Consider the following 21,580-nt stretch of genomic DNA (forward strand, 5'->3'; position numbering starts at 1 on the left):
GATAATTGGATTGGAAGCATCCCTCTAAAAGATAGGTTTCCTCATACTTTTCAAACTTGAAAGAGAAAAAAGATTACGGTGGGGGAGCGTTTTAACGGGGAGACAGATGGTTTTTATGGGCGATGGAACTGGACAAAGAACAACGTGACGAGCCAAGAAGTCAGTGAATGGGAAGAGCTCTCTAATCTAATTGATGGGGTGGGAATAGGGGACAGAAACGATAAATGGGGGTGGCATGGAGGTAATGGTAAAGAGTTTTCGGTTAAAGATGTGAAGACTTTCCTCTTAAAAAGAAAGGATTTCAGCGACTCATATGTGTTGGATTGGTGCAAATGGCCCCAAAGAAGTGTAATGTCTTTGCTTGGAGGGCTGCTTTGGATTGAATTCCGACCAAGGAGGCCCTTTGGAAACACAATAGTTGGAATGGGGATTTGGCGTGTGTCTTATGTGGGGAAGGACAAGAAAGTACAGACCATTTGTTTTGTGAATGTGTGGTCTCGGCTAGGGTATGACATTTCATCAGGAGATGGACTAGATCTGCTCCATTTTTTGTTTTCAATATCAAAGAAATTCTGGAAATACATAAACAACGAGGAAGAAGTAGAACAGAGGTCTCGGCAATCAAGGGCATTATAAGGATTAGCTGCTGGTGCATTTGGAGAGCAAGGAATGACAAAGTCTTTAACAATGTTGATTCTAATGCTATTGGAATTATTCAAAGTATCAAGACACTTGGGTACCTCTGGTTTAAGCATAGAACGAAGTATAGGAATGTTTCTTGGCAAAACTGGTGTAAGTTCATTTTTGTGTAAATATTTGTATATATTGGCTGCCGGCGTTTTTGCCGGGGCTTAATGAATAGAATTTTACTTTTCAAAAAAAAAAAAAATGATGCCTAGAACCTTTGTTTATTATATAAACTAATTTGCTATTCAAGAAAAAATCCGTTAATCCTCGACCTTCAAACCCTGAACCCTAGAGCTTGTTATCGTCCGTGAATGACGCATTATAAAACCCTAAAATGGGCACCCTTTTAATATACTAATTGGACCGACTCAACCTAGTTCGGGCCCTGAATAAGATTTTTTAGTGAGAAATGTTAACGTAAAATTTTTTCTAACTTGTCAACCCACCAATCTAACACAAGTCAACCAAAATCGATCCAATTGACTGCCCTACAGTCAACTCCATATATAAACTGAAGTCAAAGAATTTTATTTTCGTATTTGATCCATCCCAATTTAAATACCTTCTGAAAAATCTTCAATCACTGCAGGCAATATTCTAGTAGACAAATAAGTGTTCATGAGACTTCCTTGTTTACTTGTGTTTTTGGTTAAAATAAAATAAAGGAAAATGTGACTAAAAATAAAATGGTTCCATCCTAATACGGTACCTCACATTGCTGAAAGCGAGTGACTTTAATATTTTGGTTTTCCGAAAATGAATATTGAAGTTTGTTGTATGCTAATTTTTTTTTATTGAACGTGTAGTTGTATGTTAATTGATCAGTAGGTAGTTGTCTTACAAAAGAATTTTAAATATAAAGTTGGAAGGTACAAAATCACAAAGCCTATAATATTATTTAATTTCACATTAAGTTTCGTCTAACTTTTTGCAAAAGGCCATCTTTTAAATTATTATTTGAGGTCTCGTAGTTGTGTTATACTTATATACACAAATATAATCTCGATCTCAAAAAGCTAGCTATGATCAACGAATTAAAGTCCGGCACACTAACTGAATTTCATATAGACAAAACATGAATTACAAAAGAAATTCGTTTAAAAAACACCTAGCAACATCTGTGATGGCATCACATTAGCAATTCATAAATCAATAACTCATCACTATAACATATGTTTAACAAACATTAATCAATATGAAGATGGCCTTAGAAATGTCTGAAAGTGCTTATAAGAATTGGATTTTCTGAATAGATAACTTATTTTCTAAGCAGATAAACGCTTTAAAATAAGATTTCAGTTCCGAATAATCAAATCTCAAACACCTGACACCCTCGATTCCATCTTCTTCTATGATGAAGCCTCCAAGAATCCGCCTGCCTCGACGCCATCTTCGTCTAAACACAAATTATCCGTCTTTCTAAGAAGAGCATGTACCAAAACAACCACAATTCCAACCAAAACCGATATAATAATGTTCAAAGTCGCACCAGTTAACAACAACAAGCCAATTGTAAATACTGCCAAAACCCCCAAAACCACACGATCATCAATCGTGTAACGAAATATCACTAGAGGTTCGTCACGTAAAAAGTAAAGAAACAACCAACCCGCCATCAAGACAATAAATACAATCAAAGATATAGGGTGCCATAACAAACTTAAAAACAGAACTGCAAGTACTATAATAGCGTAATTCATACGAAAATATCCTATATTCGTTTTGACTCGTGAAGTTGCATCAGAGAATGCACGAGGGAAATTTATTGAATGTATGTTGAACATTTCTTTCCATGACCTTTGTACTCCAAGGCCGGTTGTTATTCGTTCTTTTGCACGAGATAAGAACTCAACCTTGGAGCCAGTATCGGTTGACGTTGGAATCGTGCCGTATGTTGCCGACATGTTGGCCGGAAATTAGGAAATGGGTGCAAAGGGTTGCAAGTGTTTTGGAGTGTAAATGAGAAGAAGGGGACGTTTTAGATGGAATGAAGAAGGGAACGTGGAATATTAATAATGGAGAAGTAATGGCCAAATGGTGGAGGTCAAGCTGCCATGTGCTACAAGTAGATATTTTCCGGATTATATATATATTTTTATTTTAGTACGAAATATTAATGTTGATATGGTAATATTGTTATTTAATTTGATCCATAATGATGTTTATGTAAGGCTTAAGTTGAGGTGCAAATGAGACTCAAGCTCATTTAAGTCAAACTTACTTTAAAAGGTAAATGGAGGAACCTTAGCCCCAGTATCACAATTGGATACCTATCGACCCATCTTGTATAAGCTATATGATGCCGGTTAAATACCTTCATCCTAATCCCTACATGATCTGGGCACCCCGAAGAATCAAACCCGCGTATTTAAACTTCACATATGGGTTTAGGCTTCATTGGTAACGGGTACCTTAAAGGAATTATTTTTTGTTCCCAGCGGAGATCGAACCTGAAACCTTAAGGTCACCAAGTGCTTGCCTTACTACTAGGCAAACTTACTTTATGTGAATGGGAAGTTGAATTTGGTTTTTCATATTCAGTTTATTTATAAAAATAAAAACGAGTATTGATTTAGATATGCACGATTCGATCAGGTTATTTGGTAGTTGTTATCGAACCCTCCAATCCTTGATCAAGTCCAAAACTATACCTAACAGGATTTTAATTAACTTGAGATTTCTTATAATATATGTTTTATGATATACATGTAGCTATACAAATTGAGTGTGGAATCACAAAACAAGCCGAGTTCAAAGTTAGATAACTTGATGTGAATCTATGTTAATTTATTCGTGAAAGTCTTATGTAAGAGATTTTATACTCGATCGTGGTAATGCTCAAAATACTCAACTTAGTTTTTTTTAGCTGATTTGAGTAATTTGAACTTAATTAGTTTGGTCTAGAATCGAGATGAACTAACCGTAGAGTGTTGGCGAAGTATAGATCAAAGGCAAGGTTGACCAAATAATTAAACGAGTAAAACCAAGACGCGATTATAATCTCATAATTCATTAAAGTTGAAAAAAAAAAAAAAAACTTTGACTTTATGTTGACCCAATCCAAGATGCGATACACCCTAGTCTTAACCGATACACCCGAGACTTGACCAAGTTGACCCGAGTCTTGACTTCTAATCGACTTTGGTCTGAGTCTAGCAAAATGGTATCGTCAACCTGCCAATACACGATCCGATTCCAAGAAATTGAGCGTATCAGTCGAGTTTCACAACATCAATCAAAGGTGTGGTGCGGGTGTAGCACCACACATGAACGCCGCCACCAACTCCTTAAAGCGTGGTGCGACAAAGGATTTGAGGGGAAGTTTGCCGTGAATGGTAGAGTGAAAGACTCTTGTTTCTTTTCCTTTTTTTTTTTTTTTTTTTTTTTTTTTTTTTATCAAGTTGTTTATATATAAGGTAATGTGATATAAGGTATGATCCTATGAGTATAAAATGAGATGTAAAAAATATTGTAAAATGTGGTATGAACAAGGTAAAAATGAAGTAACATAATAAGATTATTTGGAGTGAGGGGTGAGAAAAATACCAAAAATGAGGCATGCCAATACTCTAAAAGCTTGTTTTTGTCGACTCATATTCTTCTTCAATTCAAACTTAAAGGAATTAGTTTGTAAAAAACTTTGATTCTGTTTGTAAGCGAGCATATTTTCAAGATCCAATTAGTTTATCCCCTAATATTGAAAGTAGACCAAATATCAAGTTGGTCAATCGGAGGGTTTCTTAATTAGCAAATAAAATGGTTTATCGGTTAACTAAGAAAAGGACTATTCATAATAATGAAAAGGACTAGTAATTTGACGTTTATATTGAATGAAAATACGTAGCTTTAATGCCATACACATGTCACCATTTCTTGCCTATGTGTAGCGAAAAATCATTATTAAAGGGCCTTTCCATTTTTAAGCATGTATTAAGAAGAAAAATCATATCACAAACTTAACATATAATCGTCTAGTCACGGTAGTAACTAAGTTTATACATCCGACACTAGCTAGTTAAGTAATGAATTAACCTTTGAAAACAACTCATCAGACTCATGATCTAAAGACTACATGTTCGAATCTTGTCCCCGCCTAAATAAAAAGTAAAGTAATGAATGACATTATAAAGCTGTTATTTTTCATATAAATAAAGTATTTATGTATTGTACATAAATACTAGAAAACATTTTATAAGTAAATAAAATTTTCAATAATAGTTATTAGTTATGCTAATATTTATTTATCATTATCTTACAGTGTTCATATATCCATTAGGATCTAAATACTAGTTATAATTACCTACAAAAAAAAACACTAGTACTCGTTGATTACATCAGACTTTGGAAACGGCGGTCCTTATCTCATGTAAATGTTGAAAGTCTTTTTTTTACCATCTAAGAAGAACCTGCAAGCGATATCTATATCCAGTTATAGGTAAATTTTGTTCACAATTTAATCGCCTTTATACACTATCGAAATATTTAGACACAATACTATTAAAAAAAGGCGATGACCAGTTGCTTCCTTACCTTTCTTTAATTATTATACAGGCCAATCATTTAGTACTTATTATTATATTAGTTTTAATTTACGTATTAGACCCGTCAAACAAATAAATTAAATACATATCATTTCTTTGAGTATGATTACGATATACGAGTAATATATTAGTAACCACTAACCACCATTGGCGTAGTCTAGCGATTGGATGATCGTATATCTTAATAATAAGTATCAAATTCAAACCTTTCATAAGTACTAAGCTTGTGTTTTTGAGTTTAAATGTAAAAGAAGAGAAAAGAAGAGAAGAAGGATGAATGGAAGAGAAAAGGTGGAGTTTTCTTCCTTCCAAATCATCCCAAAAGTGGGAGGAAAATATCTTTAACAAATTCTATAGAATTCTCTTTCCAAATCTTTTCCCTTCTTTTCTCTTCTTCCCTTAAATAAAACTCAAGAACCCAAATATTTTTGAAATCCTTTACAATCTTTTCCTTTCTTTTTAAAACAAAACTTAAGAACATACCCTAAGATATTTAGGTGGTCAATGTAATTAAAGATTTAAAAGTTAAAGCTGATATTATTATGCATTATTACTTGTATAATCTTTATATGAAATTATACACATAATGGTTAACAAAATCAAAATATGTGATAGTGCATGACACTGTCTTTCAAAAATTGCCACAGTTATAAAAATTATGTTATGAATATACGAGTCAGAGCTTGTTCTTTCCATATAATGAAAAGAAAAAAGAACCAACTTCGTTAAATTATTTGCTAGAGTCATAGAGCATTTAGTGGTTGTATTTATGTGGTATGGATCGGATCCTATTGGACCCGACATATTCAACTGCCCCGTCATGGCCATAGACGACGAAAAGATAAGTGCTTTAATGGTAGGGCGTATAGGAGTAGCCGAGTAGGGACTTATAAATAAAAGGGATTCGGGGCTCCGATTGTACCACGTGGTTTGTTTCATAAAAAGGGAACATGTGTCTATGGTCTTTTGCTTTTGATGATATATGCATTTCTTTAAAGTATATATTTTTCTCTTCTTGTTTCAATTTTTTTCAAAGACCCTTAAATACAATTACTGATATACCACTAGTTTACTCGATATATCTTAATATTAACGGAAGGAAACTCATTATAGGAAGAAAAAAAAAAAAAACCTTATGAATCAACATAGATTATATACGAGTATATGTACGTTATGGTTATATTAATACCTACTAGACATGAATTTCATGTATGAAGACATTGTAAATTTGTGCAATTGCATTTTGGCCCCTTCAATTTCCATTTCTTTTGCCGACTACTAATTTATATATGCATACAATTACATATACATAGATAAAGACATACACACATGGCACAAGATAATATGGAAAAAACATACAAAAAATATATAAATTTAAAATTAACTATGTGAATCTACATGTATATATATGTGTGTGGGTGTATACATATGTATATGTATGTTTTCTTTCGGTAACACTATCTTCCAAAGGTAAACTGGCGAGATGGTGAATTATAGGCATGATGTTCATCTGACTTAATTTCGATATGATTGCCAACTTGATAAATATCCATTGCAACAAAAAAGCCAATTAAGTGTGAAAATATATACAAGGTATATTGTATGTAATTAACTTAAAATGTGTTTATCATGCGTATCGTATGTACTTCTTGATTTCTTTCACTTTATCAATCTAATAATATAAAACGAACTAATCTAACTCCTAATAGCATCATGAGTGATTTTGGCGACCATAAAAATGTCACATCAACGTTTGTTTATCTCATTATATACACCAGTTTTACCATTCATTAATATCCAACCACACACCCCATAGTTATTATTAATATGAGAAAATGGAGTATATGACTGTTAGATACTTAAGCTTGAGTGTAAAATCCCTCACATATCAATATTTTAATATATATATATATATATATAAATGTTTGGGCCCCATGTTTTTCATGGATTACAAAAACAAGATGTGAGGGGTTCTACATCCAAGCTGGGTGATGGTGTACCCACCGTCACCTAGGATAAAGCCTCACCCTAGGTAAGCTAAAAAGATCACCCAAGGTATCACATAACCTGGGGAAAAAAAGATAAACATGAAAAGATACGATCATATCACTTCCTTAAATAAAGGAGATCGTTACCAAAGATACAAAACGCGTGAAAGACTTATTCTCCACAAAAAAGCAGCTATAAAAGGGGGAAAACCCTAATCATTATCATGATGCCTACCACGGCCCGAAAAACCCTACTTGGGAAATAAGTCACGAACCCCCTGCACACAGGAGGAAGGATGGCTAGAATTATCTCTTTGGCTAAGACTAACAACATGATCTTGGCATATCATATTATTAGTCTGGGGGGCTTGATGGTGTACCCACCGTCACCCAAGATAAAGCCTCACCCTAGGTAGGCTAAAAAGATCACCCAGGGTATCACATAACCTGGGGAAAAGAAGATAAACATGAAAAGATACGATCACATCACTTCCTTAAATAAAGGAGATCGTTACCAAAGATACAAAACGCGTGAGAGACTTATTCTCCACAAAAAAGCAGCTATATAAGGGGGAAAACCCTAATCATTATCATGATGCCTACTACGGCCAAAACCCTACAACACATACAAGATCCACGGGCAAAACCCTAAGAGATCTTAAACACATCTAAACCGGCGTACAAAAGGTTCTCACACCTTACCAGCAGGGAATCGCCGTCCAATCCACCAAACACCTCCAAATTCTCTAACCTAATCCGTTGTACAAACACTGGGTATCTAACAGCCACATACTCCATACCCTCTATTAATATATAATGTTTGTGTGTGGAACAAATTAAAGAAAAAAGCCTTGATTACAAACGTCATTGGAGAGTCGAGACTCGAGTGATTCCAATTTCCGTACAAATTGTGGCTTAAGCTTCTTTTTCAAACCGGGAATTAAAACCAAACTTCTGCTCAAAGAGATTATGTCTTATGTTATAGAGTATATAATTTCGGTCACGGGAATCAATTTCTAGTCGTAAGATCCACTTTTCGGAAATATGAGTCGAAACAATAACAAGATCGAATACTTTTAGTTTCCATAAATAGAGCACTAATAGACCTAGGGAGAAATAATTAATTTAACTCATTCGTTTCTAAATCATGAATGCTTGGAATCTATATTATGTCCTATATTTAGATAATAAACTTTTAAGTGTGAATTTTTTTAAGTGTGAATTTTTTTAAGTGTGAATCTATATTATGTCCTATATTTAGATAATAAACTATATTATGAATGCTTGGAATCTATATTATGTCCTATTTTCACACTTTTAAGTGTGAATTTTTTTTTATACAATTTTAAATGTGAATGAATAATTAACATATTTTTTTACATTTTTTAAAAATGTGAGGAAATAAATTTGAGCAATTGACATTTTTGTTTGCAGTGAATAGAAGTGAATTAGAATATGAGGAGGCGTGGAGCAAGTAGTAGGGACCTATAATGGGCCAGTTATCCGGTAACAAAAATATGTACACAAAAGGAATTAGGCAATTAGCCCACAGATAAGAAAATGCTTTCTTATGCTTTGAAAATGCATTCTTAATAATGTAGATATATATCTAAATTACATATAAAACACAAATCCTCAGAATTGCAACATTAATACATTAATACCATGAAAGAGTTTAGCTAAGATTTATTGAAGTGTGATTTTATAAGCTTGTAATCCATACATATAGATGTTACATATATATATATATATATATATATAGGGTAATACTCCAGTGAGAACAGTTTTAAAATAAGAAGAGTGAGAACACCTTAAAAATATCATTTTGATGCATTAAAAGTCCATAAAACTAACATAGTGCAGAACTAATTATCTTTATTTAAGTGTTTAACAACACATTCATCCGTCAAAATCGAAATAATCATGTATTTTGTTTTGTGCATCCATCTTGGATGCATAATCCATATATATATATAGACGTAAAGTAAGGTCCTTATTGGTCATGAAGAAATCAAATATGCATGAAGTTCCCTAGATATGGTTAGGGGTTTAAAGACTTGATCATTCATGAGACAAGTATGTACATTTGTTGAGGAGAATATAATTAGAGATGGGCGGGTTGTGTAACGGGTCAAAACAGGGTGTATCCAGTTGTGTTGACCCGTCCACACTTTTTTCTCTATCAATTTAGTTGCAGGAGAAAGCTTTTCTAATCCGATTGGACTTATAAAGTCAAAGGCGGGATCTTTCTAGCTAGGACAGGAGAGCTATTTATTGAGTTTAATGTTCTCAAATGTGTATAAATTCAAAAACAATGTTGTGTGTTCTCACATAAAAAAGTAGTCCGTCCGGCCAATTAATGACATTTTAGAGCTTAAGTTATATAGTGATTTATTTTTCTATAAAAATAATTTAAAAATCTGGTACAAGATATGAAATAATCTTATTTATTGGTAAAAGATTAATTGTACATGGAAATAAGAAATGTATATACATGGTCAACTAATTAATGGGCTAGTTAACGAGCCGCACACTCATAATGAATCGCAAACTGATGGCACTCCAAGCAGTTGAGAATCATCCTGTACTGCAATTGCTGATGACACATACTGCATTGACCATCACTTTCAATCCCTTGTACAAAGGCCAGAGAGTGTCGGTGCAGACTTTGGATTTCAACCTTTCCCCCAAACTTAACATTCAGAAAGAGAAAGACACATAGCGGATACTCGGAATAAACAGCTTGTTCACTTTGTAGAATTAAGGGAACACAAGCTGCATGCATGGACCAGGCACATGTAGTGCAATGATAGAACCACTGTCTCGAGTTAAATGAGTATATTCTATCCTCGCAAATCTCACAAAAGTATTCTTGCGGATGGTTCTCGACCAGACCGTATCTTAGACTCAACGGATGTTTGTCGTACTTGTGCCGGACTTGTCGAGGCAATAACAAAGCACACCTTGTATGGATGTAGAAATCACAAGAGGGACAATGGAAACCCCATCCAAATTTCATCTGGAACCAACATGCCTTGCAATACTCATCTGATGGGATGTCTGAACCCTTGATTCTTCGCAACAGATGGTTGGGGTGAGCTTCATGAGTGATTTCCTCCGGTATGAGGGAGCAATTGATGTCTACATAATATCCACACGTTGTGCACCCATACGCAAAACCATTGGAGGGTAACCGGCAAACTTCACAATCGAATACAACGACCAACTTTGCTTTTGGCAGTAGAAGTAGTAGCGTGTGCTGTGGATGGCCCGGGTGGTCATGTAGTTGAGAGGGTAGCTTTGCACACCACTCATGGAGCACAAAACCACCACAGGAGGATGATGATGATGATGATGATGGGTTTTCTACATTAGCATTAATATTATGTTGGGGACTACTACCACTACACTTGTAAAATGGCACTGACGTGATTGGTCTGACACATCCATCACATAGCAGCTGTGTCTTCTTCATGGGATCATGAAGGAAAATTGATTTGTTATGAAGGGACGCCTAGGTATCAAATAGAATGAGTGAGTGTGGATGACTAATATGGTTGATCAATCTCCTTTTATCTTTCACAAAAAATCCGTTGAGATTGTAAAAATAATAGTGCTTCAGCAGGTTCCAACTTTCATCTGGAAATGGGCAGTGGAGTAGATTAGGATGATCAGCGTCGTTGAAGTCTTTTTTGTAAGTACTGCCACGGCCTGATAATTTAAAGTTAGAACCATTAATTAATATATCAACCACAATATACATATCATGAACGTACACTTGTAATTTATCAAAGGTTAATTGCTCACCTGCCCACTTTGAAGTCACACATCCAAAATGGACGTAATATCGACATTATCGCATTTGTAAAGCCACGCGTAATTGCCAAGAAAAGTGTCATCACAGACTTTGCAAAATGGAAAGGTGTTAGCTTTCAGTTCGATATAGGGAAAGGAAGAGGCAAGGGTGAGTAGATGAGAATGAGTGAAAGTGTCTTTGGTAGATCGTTGAATCGATAACTTTGTCGGCAGCAAAGCGCAGTCCAGATGGATCCAGAACCAAGAACAGATGGTACATTGGTAGAAGGTCCCCCTTTCATCATTATGACTCGTAGCACAAGCATCACAAGTAGCTGATGTCGACTTGAACATACGCTGATGTCGACTTGAACATATTATGATCAGCTTTGCAGATGCTATAGCTCCATAAGAAATCAGAATAATCTCCAAATTTGAAAGAGGGATCGGGATCGGTAAACCGGAGTTTCTTGGACAAGGTAAGCTGATGACCCGCCGGATGATCATGTAACGGGTGGCTCTTTAGGATTAAAGGCAGTTCCGCACAGAATTTGTGCAGAGAATAGTCGTCGTCACATTCATGACACTTGTAGTAACACAAATGAAATGAATAAATCCGCTCCTCACACATTTTACATTGCCCCCCATGCTGCTGCTGGTCGTCTTCTTGTACCACCACCTTCAAATCATCACCTCTTTCTTCGCATTTTTCATTTCTTCCTTCTTCTTCTTTTTCTTCTTCATCAGAGGAGTCTTGAATGATGTGGGTTTGTTGTAGATGCGTAAGGTAAAGCAAATGATGGTGACTAAAGTGTTCCATTGCAACTACATTCATCATACCGTATATATATTAATATATACTATTTAATTAGTTATTCAAATTTTGTTTTTTATTTTTGAACCGCAAATAATTAGTTATCCAACTTCTAGTTATTATAATCAAATCAAGGATTACTCCATCCCCTTTTCTACGTATATGAAGAGCTGACCTAACGTTAGATCATTTGTAATACTCCAATTATAATGAAAAAAACATTAAAAAAAATAAATAACTAGTAATTGCAAGTTAAAGTATAACGAGTAAATAGCAATTAAACTTTACCTCAAACAAAACTGATATTGTTATTTAAGTTATCTTTATTCTTTTTCTTCTCTTTTTCTTTTTTTTTTCCCTTTTCTTAAACAGCAAGTTATCTTATTTTAATTTATTATCCATGTTATGGTTCTAAGAACATGCTCGATGTATTATCAATTTTTATTTTTTTTTTAACAATTGAACTATATTATCAAGGGTTAAGTACCTTGAAATGTAAGTAACTATAACCAAATATATATAGTTGGAACGAACTAAGGTTTTGGACATTGTATATTAACAACTTCATACATTATCCAAATTATGTACTGTAATATGACATGTGTAGCAACCCATATGAGCAGCCACATGTAAGTTTTTGATTGGTCTCATGATTTGAACATTTTTACTAAGATCGTAACACCCAATATCCAATCTGATAGTCGGTTCTCACTATAAACATTTGATCACAGTTAGTTACATTTTTGGCACGCTTAACCCTATTATCAAATACGGAGTATCACATAAAATTTTAAATTAACTAGAGGGTACCTGTACAATGCAATGGTGATGACTGGTAATGGTGATGGTGGTGGTGGTGAATAGTGTAGAAAATCTATGTTATATTATAAAAAAAAATTAGTTTTTTATTTTTAAAAATGTTGAAACTTATGTAATATTTACACATAACACCCCTTAAAATATTTTTATTTATATTATCCTTTAACATTAATTATTAAATTTCACTATCAATCATTGATCTTTCAATATATCTTCATTAATCCTTTACATTGAAAACTTTTACATCAATAAGTTACACCACTCGATATCGCCTCCACCACCAACAGTCATCGCCATCATCACACCGTTTTCGCAACGACCATTGCTGCATTTGTGTGCGTATTCTGCTAGTTGATATAAAGATAATTAATTTAGGTGAAAACATATTAAGGAGTGTCAAGTTTCATGAGTAATATTAAAGTAAGCAAAACAAAAAAACATAAAATTTTAATTAAAAAAAAATTGAAATAATAGTAATTTCATGCAATTTAAATATGGAAAAAGATACATGCAACATAATTGTTAGTTAAAAGTGCTCCATGATGTTCTAAAATATTTTTATTCAATTTTCTTTTATATATGGATTTAGATTAGATTTAGATTTAATTTACATGTCATCATTTTAAATTGAATCGATAATAATTTGGTATAGGTTCCCCGCGTTAATAAACCCACTAATTTTAAAATTACTTACCATATAGGCTATAATTCCCGTTGGAATTTATTTATTTTTTTAAATTTCTACATAAACACTCTCTTCGGTTATCATCCAAATTAGAGGAAACAAAACTATACGTAAGAACCTTTCAAAATTGGAAGGAAAGATAAATGATACCTGGTACTATAGATAGAACGGAACTATTCGCATAAAGCTGCAAACTCAATACAAAAGCATTCAAAAAGACTGATGTTTAGCTCTGAAGATGGAAGGAAATGCCTTGTTAAATAGAAGTGGATAGGAATATCTTTGGTTATACGAAATGAATTATTATATGAAAGAAAATGTCTTTGGTTACAAAAAAGGAATTATCAAAAAAGTATACCATACGAAATGAATTGTTATATGAAAGTTGATAAGAATGTCTTTGGTTTAAAAGAAAAAGGAAGTAAATAAGAATATGTGTGGTATTATCAACCACTCATTTTCTTCTCTCTCTTTAAATCTCAACCAATCATTTTTTTCTCTCTCTCTTATAAATCATTTATTTCCAATTCATTCCAAAAACTTTATTTCAAAAACCGTACATCGATAAATTATAAAAATCATATAGGTGTTCTTAAAATTTCATGTTCTTTCATTAGAGATGTCATTCGATATACTTTTGACGAATTTTTAAATCTGAGGGTGGAACTCATACGGTTAAGGTATTTGGCTATCACACTTTATGACTTATCACACTCTATGACCTATCACCCCACCATTTCACCACCACAACGCACAGATACTTACTCTCGTTATACAAACATAAAAGGAAGTTCAATTGAAGTGTACTCCACTGTTCCATTTGGTCCAATATTTTGGATGCATAGTTGGAGGAGCACACGAATGCTATCCCACCACTACGAACTACACTAGATTTGAAATTAGGCAGCCCTTAAACCCGAATCGATGGTATTTTGAGACAAATAAAATGGGTCGGGTCGGGATAGGTAATAAAATATGAGTTTGATAAAATAGTCAAATTTATATAAAATGTATTCCCTCTGTCCCACTAAATGGTCCATTTATAAATTTTCACAAGTCAATTTTTTGCAACTTTGACCTTGAATATCTTTGTTTGTGTTGTATAATACTCAATGAAAATTATATGAACTAATTGAGTTTTACATATATTTACATCGATATAATTTTCATCGAGTATTATATAACATATACAAAAATATTCAAGGTCAAAATTAGAAAAAGTTGACTTTGAAAACCTAGAAATAGAAACATTTGATGGGACGAAAAGAGTAGTTATTAATTGGCAAGCATAAAAGGAAGTTCAATTGAAGTGCACTTCACTGTTCCATTTGGCCGGAATTGGCCCAATATATTGAATGCATCCTTGGAGGAGCAACACGGATGCTATCACACCACTATGAACTACACTACATACAGTAACGGATCTCAAATTTGAAATTAGATGAGCCCTTAAACTGAAATGGATGGTATTTTAAGACAAATAAAATTGGTTGGGTCGGGATAGGCTAGGTAATAAATAAAATACGAGATTGATAATAATAATAAATAGTCGAATTTGTTACAAATACTACTTGGTGAACATGTCACTCCATCAACCTCAAAAATCAGTTATTATGTGACTACTAATGATAAATAAGTTTTCCAGTTGAGATTTATTTAACTGACATGAACATGACTACAATTTTTCTTTTTAACGAAAAGTGTTGGATGTTAATGAGTCGTACACTAACAGTAACATTTAAGATGGACAGTATGCTAGAAGTTGGAACTCGCGTACTCCTACAGAATAGGAGCGATAATACGTATACCCACACGTTCAAGAAGTAAATGCCCAAAACAAAATTCAAAATTTAATTTCAGGTCTCCAAGCTAACATCCATACGCCAATTCCCAAAAAAAGCTACTTTATCCAAGACCAAATAGTTAACTGACATGACTACATTGTTTTTACCTTTTCTTCAAACATGATATACATAATACATACATGACCGCATATACATAGACCGATCCTCTAACTTCTTACTTTCTTTCACACCGTAGAACTCAAATTGAAAAAGGAATCTGTATAATTATCTATGACCACACATTTTTATCCGTACAACTTGTCAATCAACCCAATTTTGTAGTTTTTTATAAACATTTATTTTTTGTTATTTTTTAATTTCTTTATTTTCAATTATACATAACATTAAAGGAAACGAGGTGCTTCCATATAACGTCCTGTAAAATTTTGCCAAATCGTGTCTCATTTAATTTTTTTTATCACGGGTTATTTATTGGTTTTTTGCACTCTTTTTTCTTATGGGTTCTCAAACGATATATCACAACTTTTTTATGTCTACATCCCGTACCACTACAATTATTTTCATTTTATCACATCGCAGCTTTCTATTAAGGGTTATTTATTGGGGTTTTTTTACACTTTTTTTTCCGTTTGAATTTCCAAACAATATATTACAACTCTCTAATGGTCATATCCTGAAATGTTATGTACTCTTATTTGATTTTGCACACTTTCTTATTTGTGGTTTCAACCTATATATTAAAATTTTCCATTCGACTTTTTTCTTTGTGCATATTAATTGTATGTATTTGGTACTATAAACTTTTAGACGCTTTGTGGTGTTATTTTAAATAAGTATCTATTTCATATGTCAAAAGTTTGAAGCTAACATATATAGAGACATCATAAGTTACAAAATGTAATCACAATAATTGAAACTTGACAATGCTGAGACGGAAGCTAATGTGGTTTTGACATTAAACAAGGATACATTTGAAAAAATTTCATCCGTGGTAGAATGATTTTTAATTAGACGGTTAAAGGTTTAACGCAAGTACATAAAACAACACAACCATTTCATAGCGAAAATTAAGTTGCAGGGCTCGAAATTTGCTAGTTAATATTATGACAATGTCTCTTCACAACTTAAAAATTGGATGTTTACCACTTTACCCAACAAATAACTAGGGTGTAAACAATGTAAGAAAATTTCCATCATTTTCTTTTTAGCCATCATGCTTTTTTCTTTTAAGTGGATATCCCTACTCTTTTTAAGGAAGGTCCTACAAAATTTTTATAACTTTTGTAAAATATTTTTTCAAAAAAATGTCACAAATGATTCCTGTTGTTTGTCACGAAAACGAAAAAGACAAGAACCAATTACAACGAAAAAAAAAAGCACAAGGGGGCAAAATGCAAATGTGAAAACCATTTGTGACATTTCCTCTATTTTTTCTTAACAAAGAGGTTCCTTTGACCCCTATAAACATACAAGTTTATTTGCCATAATGGCGAATTGTGATGTGATTAATAGATAATAAATATGATGTGGTTAATAGATGGTAAATATTATACGATACGAGCATGATACCCGCGCTATGCAGCGACAATGATAAGTCAGACGGTCTAGTGGTGTCGATGATGATATTATCGGTGGTGGTGGCGTTGGTGGTGTCAAGTGATGTAGGTTAATATAATTGTGATATGAAAATTTTTTTAAAAGATAACAGCTTAAAATGTTAATTATTAAAATAAAGGTTTAATAAATTAATTCATTAAAGACAAATTTAATACTTTATAAAAACTTTTTCCATAATGGGTATTAATTAAGGGTAATTTAACATGTAATTATTGTGTAACTATTTCTAAAAAATAGAGTGTAATAATTTTTATAAAAGAGTATAGATATGATAGACTCCATTGGTTTTAAACATTGCTAAAAAGTGGGCTTTCAACCCCTTTGATGCCTCGTCATTCAACTTCTAATCAAACAAAATTATGCAAAATGATATACAATTACATACATGTTCCATTGAGAAACATGATCAAGAGTTCAGGCTGGCATCTCTTTATGTAAGTTCCACCAACTTTGGGAAACAACTTCTGTCTAAATATACAAGTGAGCAACAGCAATAATTACCGCGTCAACCTTGTAAAAGGAGGATCATAATGATGCCCAAATAGTCGTTGCAACAATTCCAAACATTTACCTCAGTCAATCACGTGGCTCTACCCATAACAAAATGATAAATATGGATTTTCATGTCTTCGTTTTGGGTTATGATCGAGATTCAAAAAACAGGAAAAATAGGATGAAATAAATCAAAACCACATTACTAACGTAACATAGCAGGACTGCAGGAGCAAACATGTATACACATGATTAATAGGAACATATACACTAACCAAATATCACAATCTCAGAGAGATTGAACGATGTCAACGTGAATTATTCGTGCAAAGAATCATCTCAAATTCCTTGAAGAATCAAAACCAAATGTGTTTATCCCTATAACAGTTTTAACCTTTAAAGTATGATTCATATAATGTGTGCTTTAAGATGTGCGCTTGTGTTGTTTTTCTTTTCCTTGCAGGTTTTATTTGGGAGACACAAAAAAAAAAAGGTGGGAAGGAGAGGAATATAGGTTAATTTGTTTAACTTTAGCCTATTATATGAAGCTGACTATAGAATAATCAGAATCAGAAACTGAATATCTTTATCTGAAACACAAATTAGAGTTTCATTTTGTTATCAAAGGGTGTTTGGATTGCATGTTTCAAAGTACTTATTGCGTTGTTAGTCAACTACCTTCTCTGAAGGTGCTTTAAAACAACACACTTTTTCCTCTCAAAATAAGCTTGAAAACAAGTTGGTCTTGTGTATCCAAAAAATTGTAAGCACTTATATGCTTTCAAAAACATTTAAGATATAAGATACTGGTCATGGCATATCAAAATTCCAAAGCCCTTCCTGAACCTCATCGGTTTTTGCCATCGAGAACTTAGAAAGCGTTCCTTTCGCATAACTAGATTAGTAAATTTGGACAAAACAGAGTGTCTGAAAGCTTTTCCTTTACACTTACAGAAAAACCTTCTCAAAACTTCAAAATGATATTCAGAATGCTTCAAAATGATGTTTTTTTCTTAATTACGAAAACCAACTGTAGAAGTAATGGTATACTCACTTGCCATTTAAATATTTGAGTAGTTGGAAGGGGTTTAGAAGCTCATTGATCAGATCCTATCAAATGTCATTTTCATCCAGTTTAATGTATTATTGATTAGATTTTAACACGAAAGATACCTTCAATCACTTAGCTTTCTTCTTTTGTTTCTTACGACCGTTATAATGGCCCAGGGTTTAAAAGATCTTACCTCTTTCACTTTACCTGGTTACCTCGTATAACCGATGATGCATTCACAACTTTGCAACCAAGTCTATCTGCAAAACAAGAAAACAGTATCAATTTCATGTAGTCAATCTATAAAATACTAGGTATAAATTTGTGAAGGAGCAGAATATATATCATTCGCAATAGTTGAAAAATGAAATATATTTTAACTGAATCATGTTTTGAGCACAAACTAGTGGCATCTTTCTATGTAGCAATGTGCGTTCTTTAAAGAACCTATAAGTTATTACCGAGATTAATCATTAATATGAGAATATATTATATGACTAAAGGAATCGGTTAAAGGTGTTAGCAGACTTCCTTATTTAAAAATAAAAGAGACTTCCTTCCTGCAAACGGAGGTCCTCTTTGGCTCCACACTTCAGAAATTGAGCAGATATGTGATATATTACACCCTCCAACTAACTTCTATACTAAAAGAATGAATCCCTCAGAGAAACCACATATTTTTATGAGCAACTAATCATCAAGTACCAACTTTATCGTGCTGCTAAAGACAATAAAAAGCAACCGGGACAAAGCAAAATCAGATTATTTACCATCCTAAAGACAGATTAAAAAAAACTAGTAGAGGTGGCAATTTTGACCAGTTTACTTATAAACAAGTAAATATTGATCCTGTTTTATCTGAAATGGGACGAATAAAAAGGTTAGCTAATAGGGAAAAAGTTTAAAAGGGTCGGAAGTGGTCCAATGGCCCAATTTTTAAACATAGAACCTCCTAGAGTATAACAGCCGGTCCCTTTTGAGCCGTACTAAAAACGATCCATTGCCCAACCTGCTCATCACCGCCAAAGATTGTTCCTTATATGAACTTCCTAAAAATTTTGGGTAACAAGGGTCAATAACAAACCTATACATGCTATTCAAAAGTAATGTCAAGACTAGATATGAACTAGTGCATGCTTGTGACCGATTTTCCCTGTGAAAAAAAAGAACTGATCGGCCATATATAGAATTAAGAAAGGAAGACAGACGAGTTGCATCATCAACTAGATGTTGGAAGTTCTATATGCTAAAACCTCAGAGAATTCTAGATGACATATCTTTATCCAAAGGCAGTTCCTGAAATATGCCAATTTTAATCTTCTTTAACTGTACAAGTACAACTAAAGGTATGTTAGCCTTCTCCCGACATGCATCATGATGAAGATTAAGGGCCAGCAGAACGTAACAAGCTTACTATGAAAAGGTCCCATGTGCTTCAAAATACCATAAAAAAGATCTCACCCATATCATTTACTAGATGTTGAAAGTTCTATATGCTAAAACCTCAGAGAATTCTAGATGACATATCTTTATCCAAAGGCAGTTCTTGAAATATGCCAATTTTAATCTTCTTTAACTGTACAAGTACAACTAAAGGTATGTTAGCCTTCTCCCGACATGCATCATGATGAAGATTAAGGGCCAGCAGAACGTAACAAGCTTACTATGAAAAGGTCCCATGTGCTTCAAAATACCATAAAAAAGGTCTCACCCATATCATTTGTGTCAACTCGTATCACAAGTGACAAGGTATCCAAGCATACTCTAGAGGAATGTGGTCATGAAGAGGAGATCAGTAGGGGCATTAATTATTCTGGTCAAACCATATACGTGCCTAATCCTATTTTTATATTTCGGTTTAATGGTTTGAATCTGGATCACGAAACTTTTCAGCCCCTACAAGATGAACACCCCTAGGCATCAGAGTAATTCGGTTTAGGTGGCTCTAATTTTGGTTTAGGTAGCTCAAGTGTTGATTTGGTTTTTGGGTAAGTTGTGAAGACACACAAACCAAATAAATTCAAACCTACTAACCCATGACCTGCTCATCAGGATGAAATGGTTAGTGGTACTCTTGTTTAATGGTTTATAAAAGACAAAACACTTACCCAATCACAACACTGGCTCCAATCTTCACGGTGAAGGACAAACAAGAGTAAGATCTTGTCCAACTAGTAACGACATCATGAACTAACGTTCATCTAACTAAAGGCTGACAAAAGGGGAGACCAGATACTATAGGCCGATTAAGTATATTATTTCGTCTTCAAAAAATCCCTATATTTTCCACTAAATTGCAGCATAGCAAGGCTTAAAGGACCTATGAGGGGCTAACAACCAGCTTGGGAATTAACAATATGAGTTACAAAACATATTCATACCACTTGTAGCCGCAAGGCCATAGAAAATAAACGAGAAAGGTGGAGAAAATAGAGTAAATTTTGATGATGAAAATTCTAGTAACACTGAAAAGAAAAGTTTGTTGTAATGCAAATAGAAAAGGAAAAAAGAAAGAAGCAATTAAAGTCTTGGAATACTTGCCTATAGTATAAAGTTCACAGTAGAACTCACCCCATGAAAAGCCTGAATGATTGTTGTCTTCCCTTGAGGGCTGCAAGTAAAAGCAGGCTAGCAGCAGAGGTCAAACTTGTCAACATCAACCATCTTAGCTTCGGCTTTCCATTCCTGAAGTCATCTTCTAATAACTTTTCAAAGAAAATACGGGATACCGAAGGGAGTGATTTGTATAACTGATAAATCAACCAACTTCAACATAGCAACAACGAATATATTGTAGATATGTGCCTTATTCCTCCATTTCACTTTCAACCACTCGTCCACTAGTCATATAGCTGCAATGCAATGAAAACCTAACAGAATCCAGCACAACTTTGACCTGATACATCCTAACTATAAACGAATACATCTAAGGGCCTTTGCTGTAAGGGTGTGGCGTTGTTGGTTGTTTGAGAAAATGGCCCTGGGGTTAATACCCTTAAAACTTAGAAAACTTAACACGCACCTAAAGGGCTGGGTTTAGAAATCCATACCCATTCTCATTCCACCTATTAGTAATTGATGGCTTCAAACCAAATGCCGCCGATATCCCCATTTCCTATATGCATCTATGTCCACTGATCGTAAACAATGACATGCAACAAGGCCTACTAAAATTCACTAACGCATTCTACTTCCACAAAGTTACTCCACTACCTTGAACAAGACTGGTATCTTTGATCATATCATAACAACCGTTAAAAACACCAGAAAACACCATAATAGACCT

General features: G+C 33.7%; 2 protein-coding genes and 2 long non-coding RNA genes across 4 annotated transcripts; all 4 read right to left on the minus strand.

The window, feature by feature from the left end:
• Positions 1-1,727: 1,727 nt before the first annotated feature.
• Positions 1,728-2,692, minus strand: LOC122607432 (PRA1 family protein F3-like). The gene has a single exon (XM_043780403.1). The coding sequence runs from the start codon at positions 2,589-2,591 to the stop codon at positions 2,037-2,039; it is 555 nt and encodes a 184-aa protein (XP_043636338.1). The 5' UTR covers positions 2,592-2,692; the 3' UTR covers positions 1,728-2,036.
• Positions 2,693-9,644: 6,952 nt separating this feature from the next.
• Positions 9,645-10,931, minus strand: LOC122608472. The gene has a single exon (XM_043781576.1). The coding sequence runs from the start codon at positions 10,689-10,691 to the stop codon at positions 9,735-9,737; it is 957 nt and encodes a 318-aa protein (XP_043637511.1). The 5' UTR covers positions 10,692-10,931; the 3' UTR covers positions 9,645-9,734.
• Positions 10,932-12,824: 1,893 nt separating this feature from the next.
• Positions 12,825-13,620, minus strand: LOC122606510. Its single transcript, XR_006324924.1, has 2 exons — positions 13,480-13,620; positions 12,825-12,988 (listed from the first exon to the last, which is right to left on the minus strand). It is a non-coding gene; the product is annotated as an uncharacterized LOC122606510 (long non-coding RNA).
• A 3,425-nt stretch (positions 13,621-17,045) lies between these two features.
• On the minus strand, positions 17,046-21,013 carry LOC122607753. The gene is made up of 2 exons (XR_006325089.1): positions 20,866-21,013; positions 17,046-18,554 (listed from the first exon to the last, which is right to left on the minus strand). It is a non-coding gene; the product is annotated as an uncharacterized LOC122607753 (long non-coding RNA).
• Between the last annotated feature and the right edge of the window lie 567 nt (positions 21,014-21,580).

Source organism: Erigeron canadensis, chromosome 7 (assembly GCF_010389155.1).
Source record: "Erigeron canadensis isolate Cc75 chromosome 7, C_canadensis_v1, whole genome shotgun sequence".
Classification (NCBI taxonomy): domain Eukaryota; kingdom Viridiplantae; phylum Streptophyta; class Magnoliopsida; order Asterales; family Asteraceae; genus Erigeron; species Erigeron canadensis.

Bases quoted from the DNA above. Each gene is read 5' to 3' on its own strand.
- LOC122608472 (XM_043781576.1), bottom strand. From the start codon at position 10,691: ATGAAGAAGACACAGCTGCTATGTGATGGATGTGTCAGACCAATCACG.
- LOC122607432 (XM_043780403.1), bottom strand. From the start codon at position 2,591: ATGTCGGCAACATACGGCACGATTCCAACGTCAACCGATACTGGCTCC.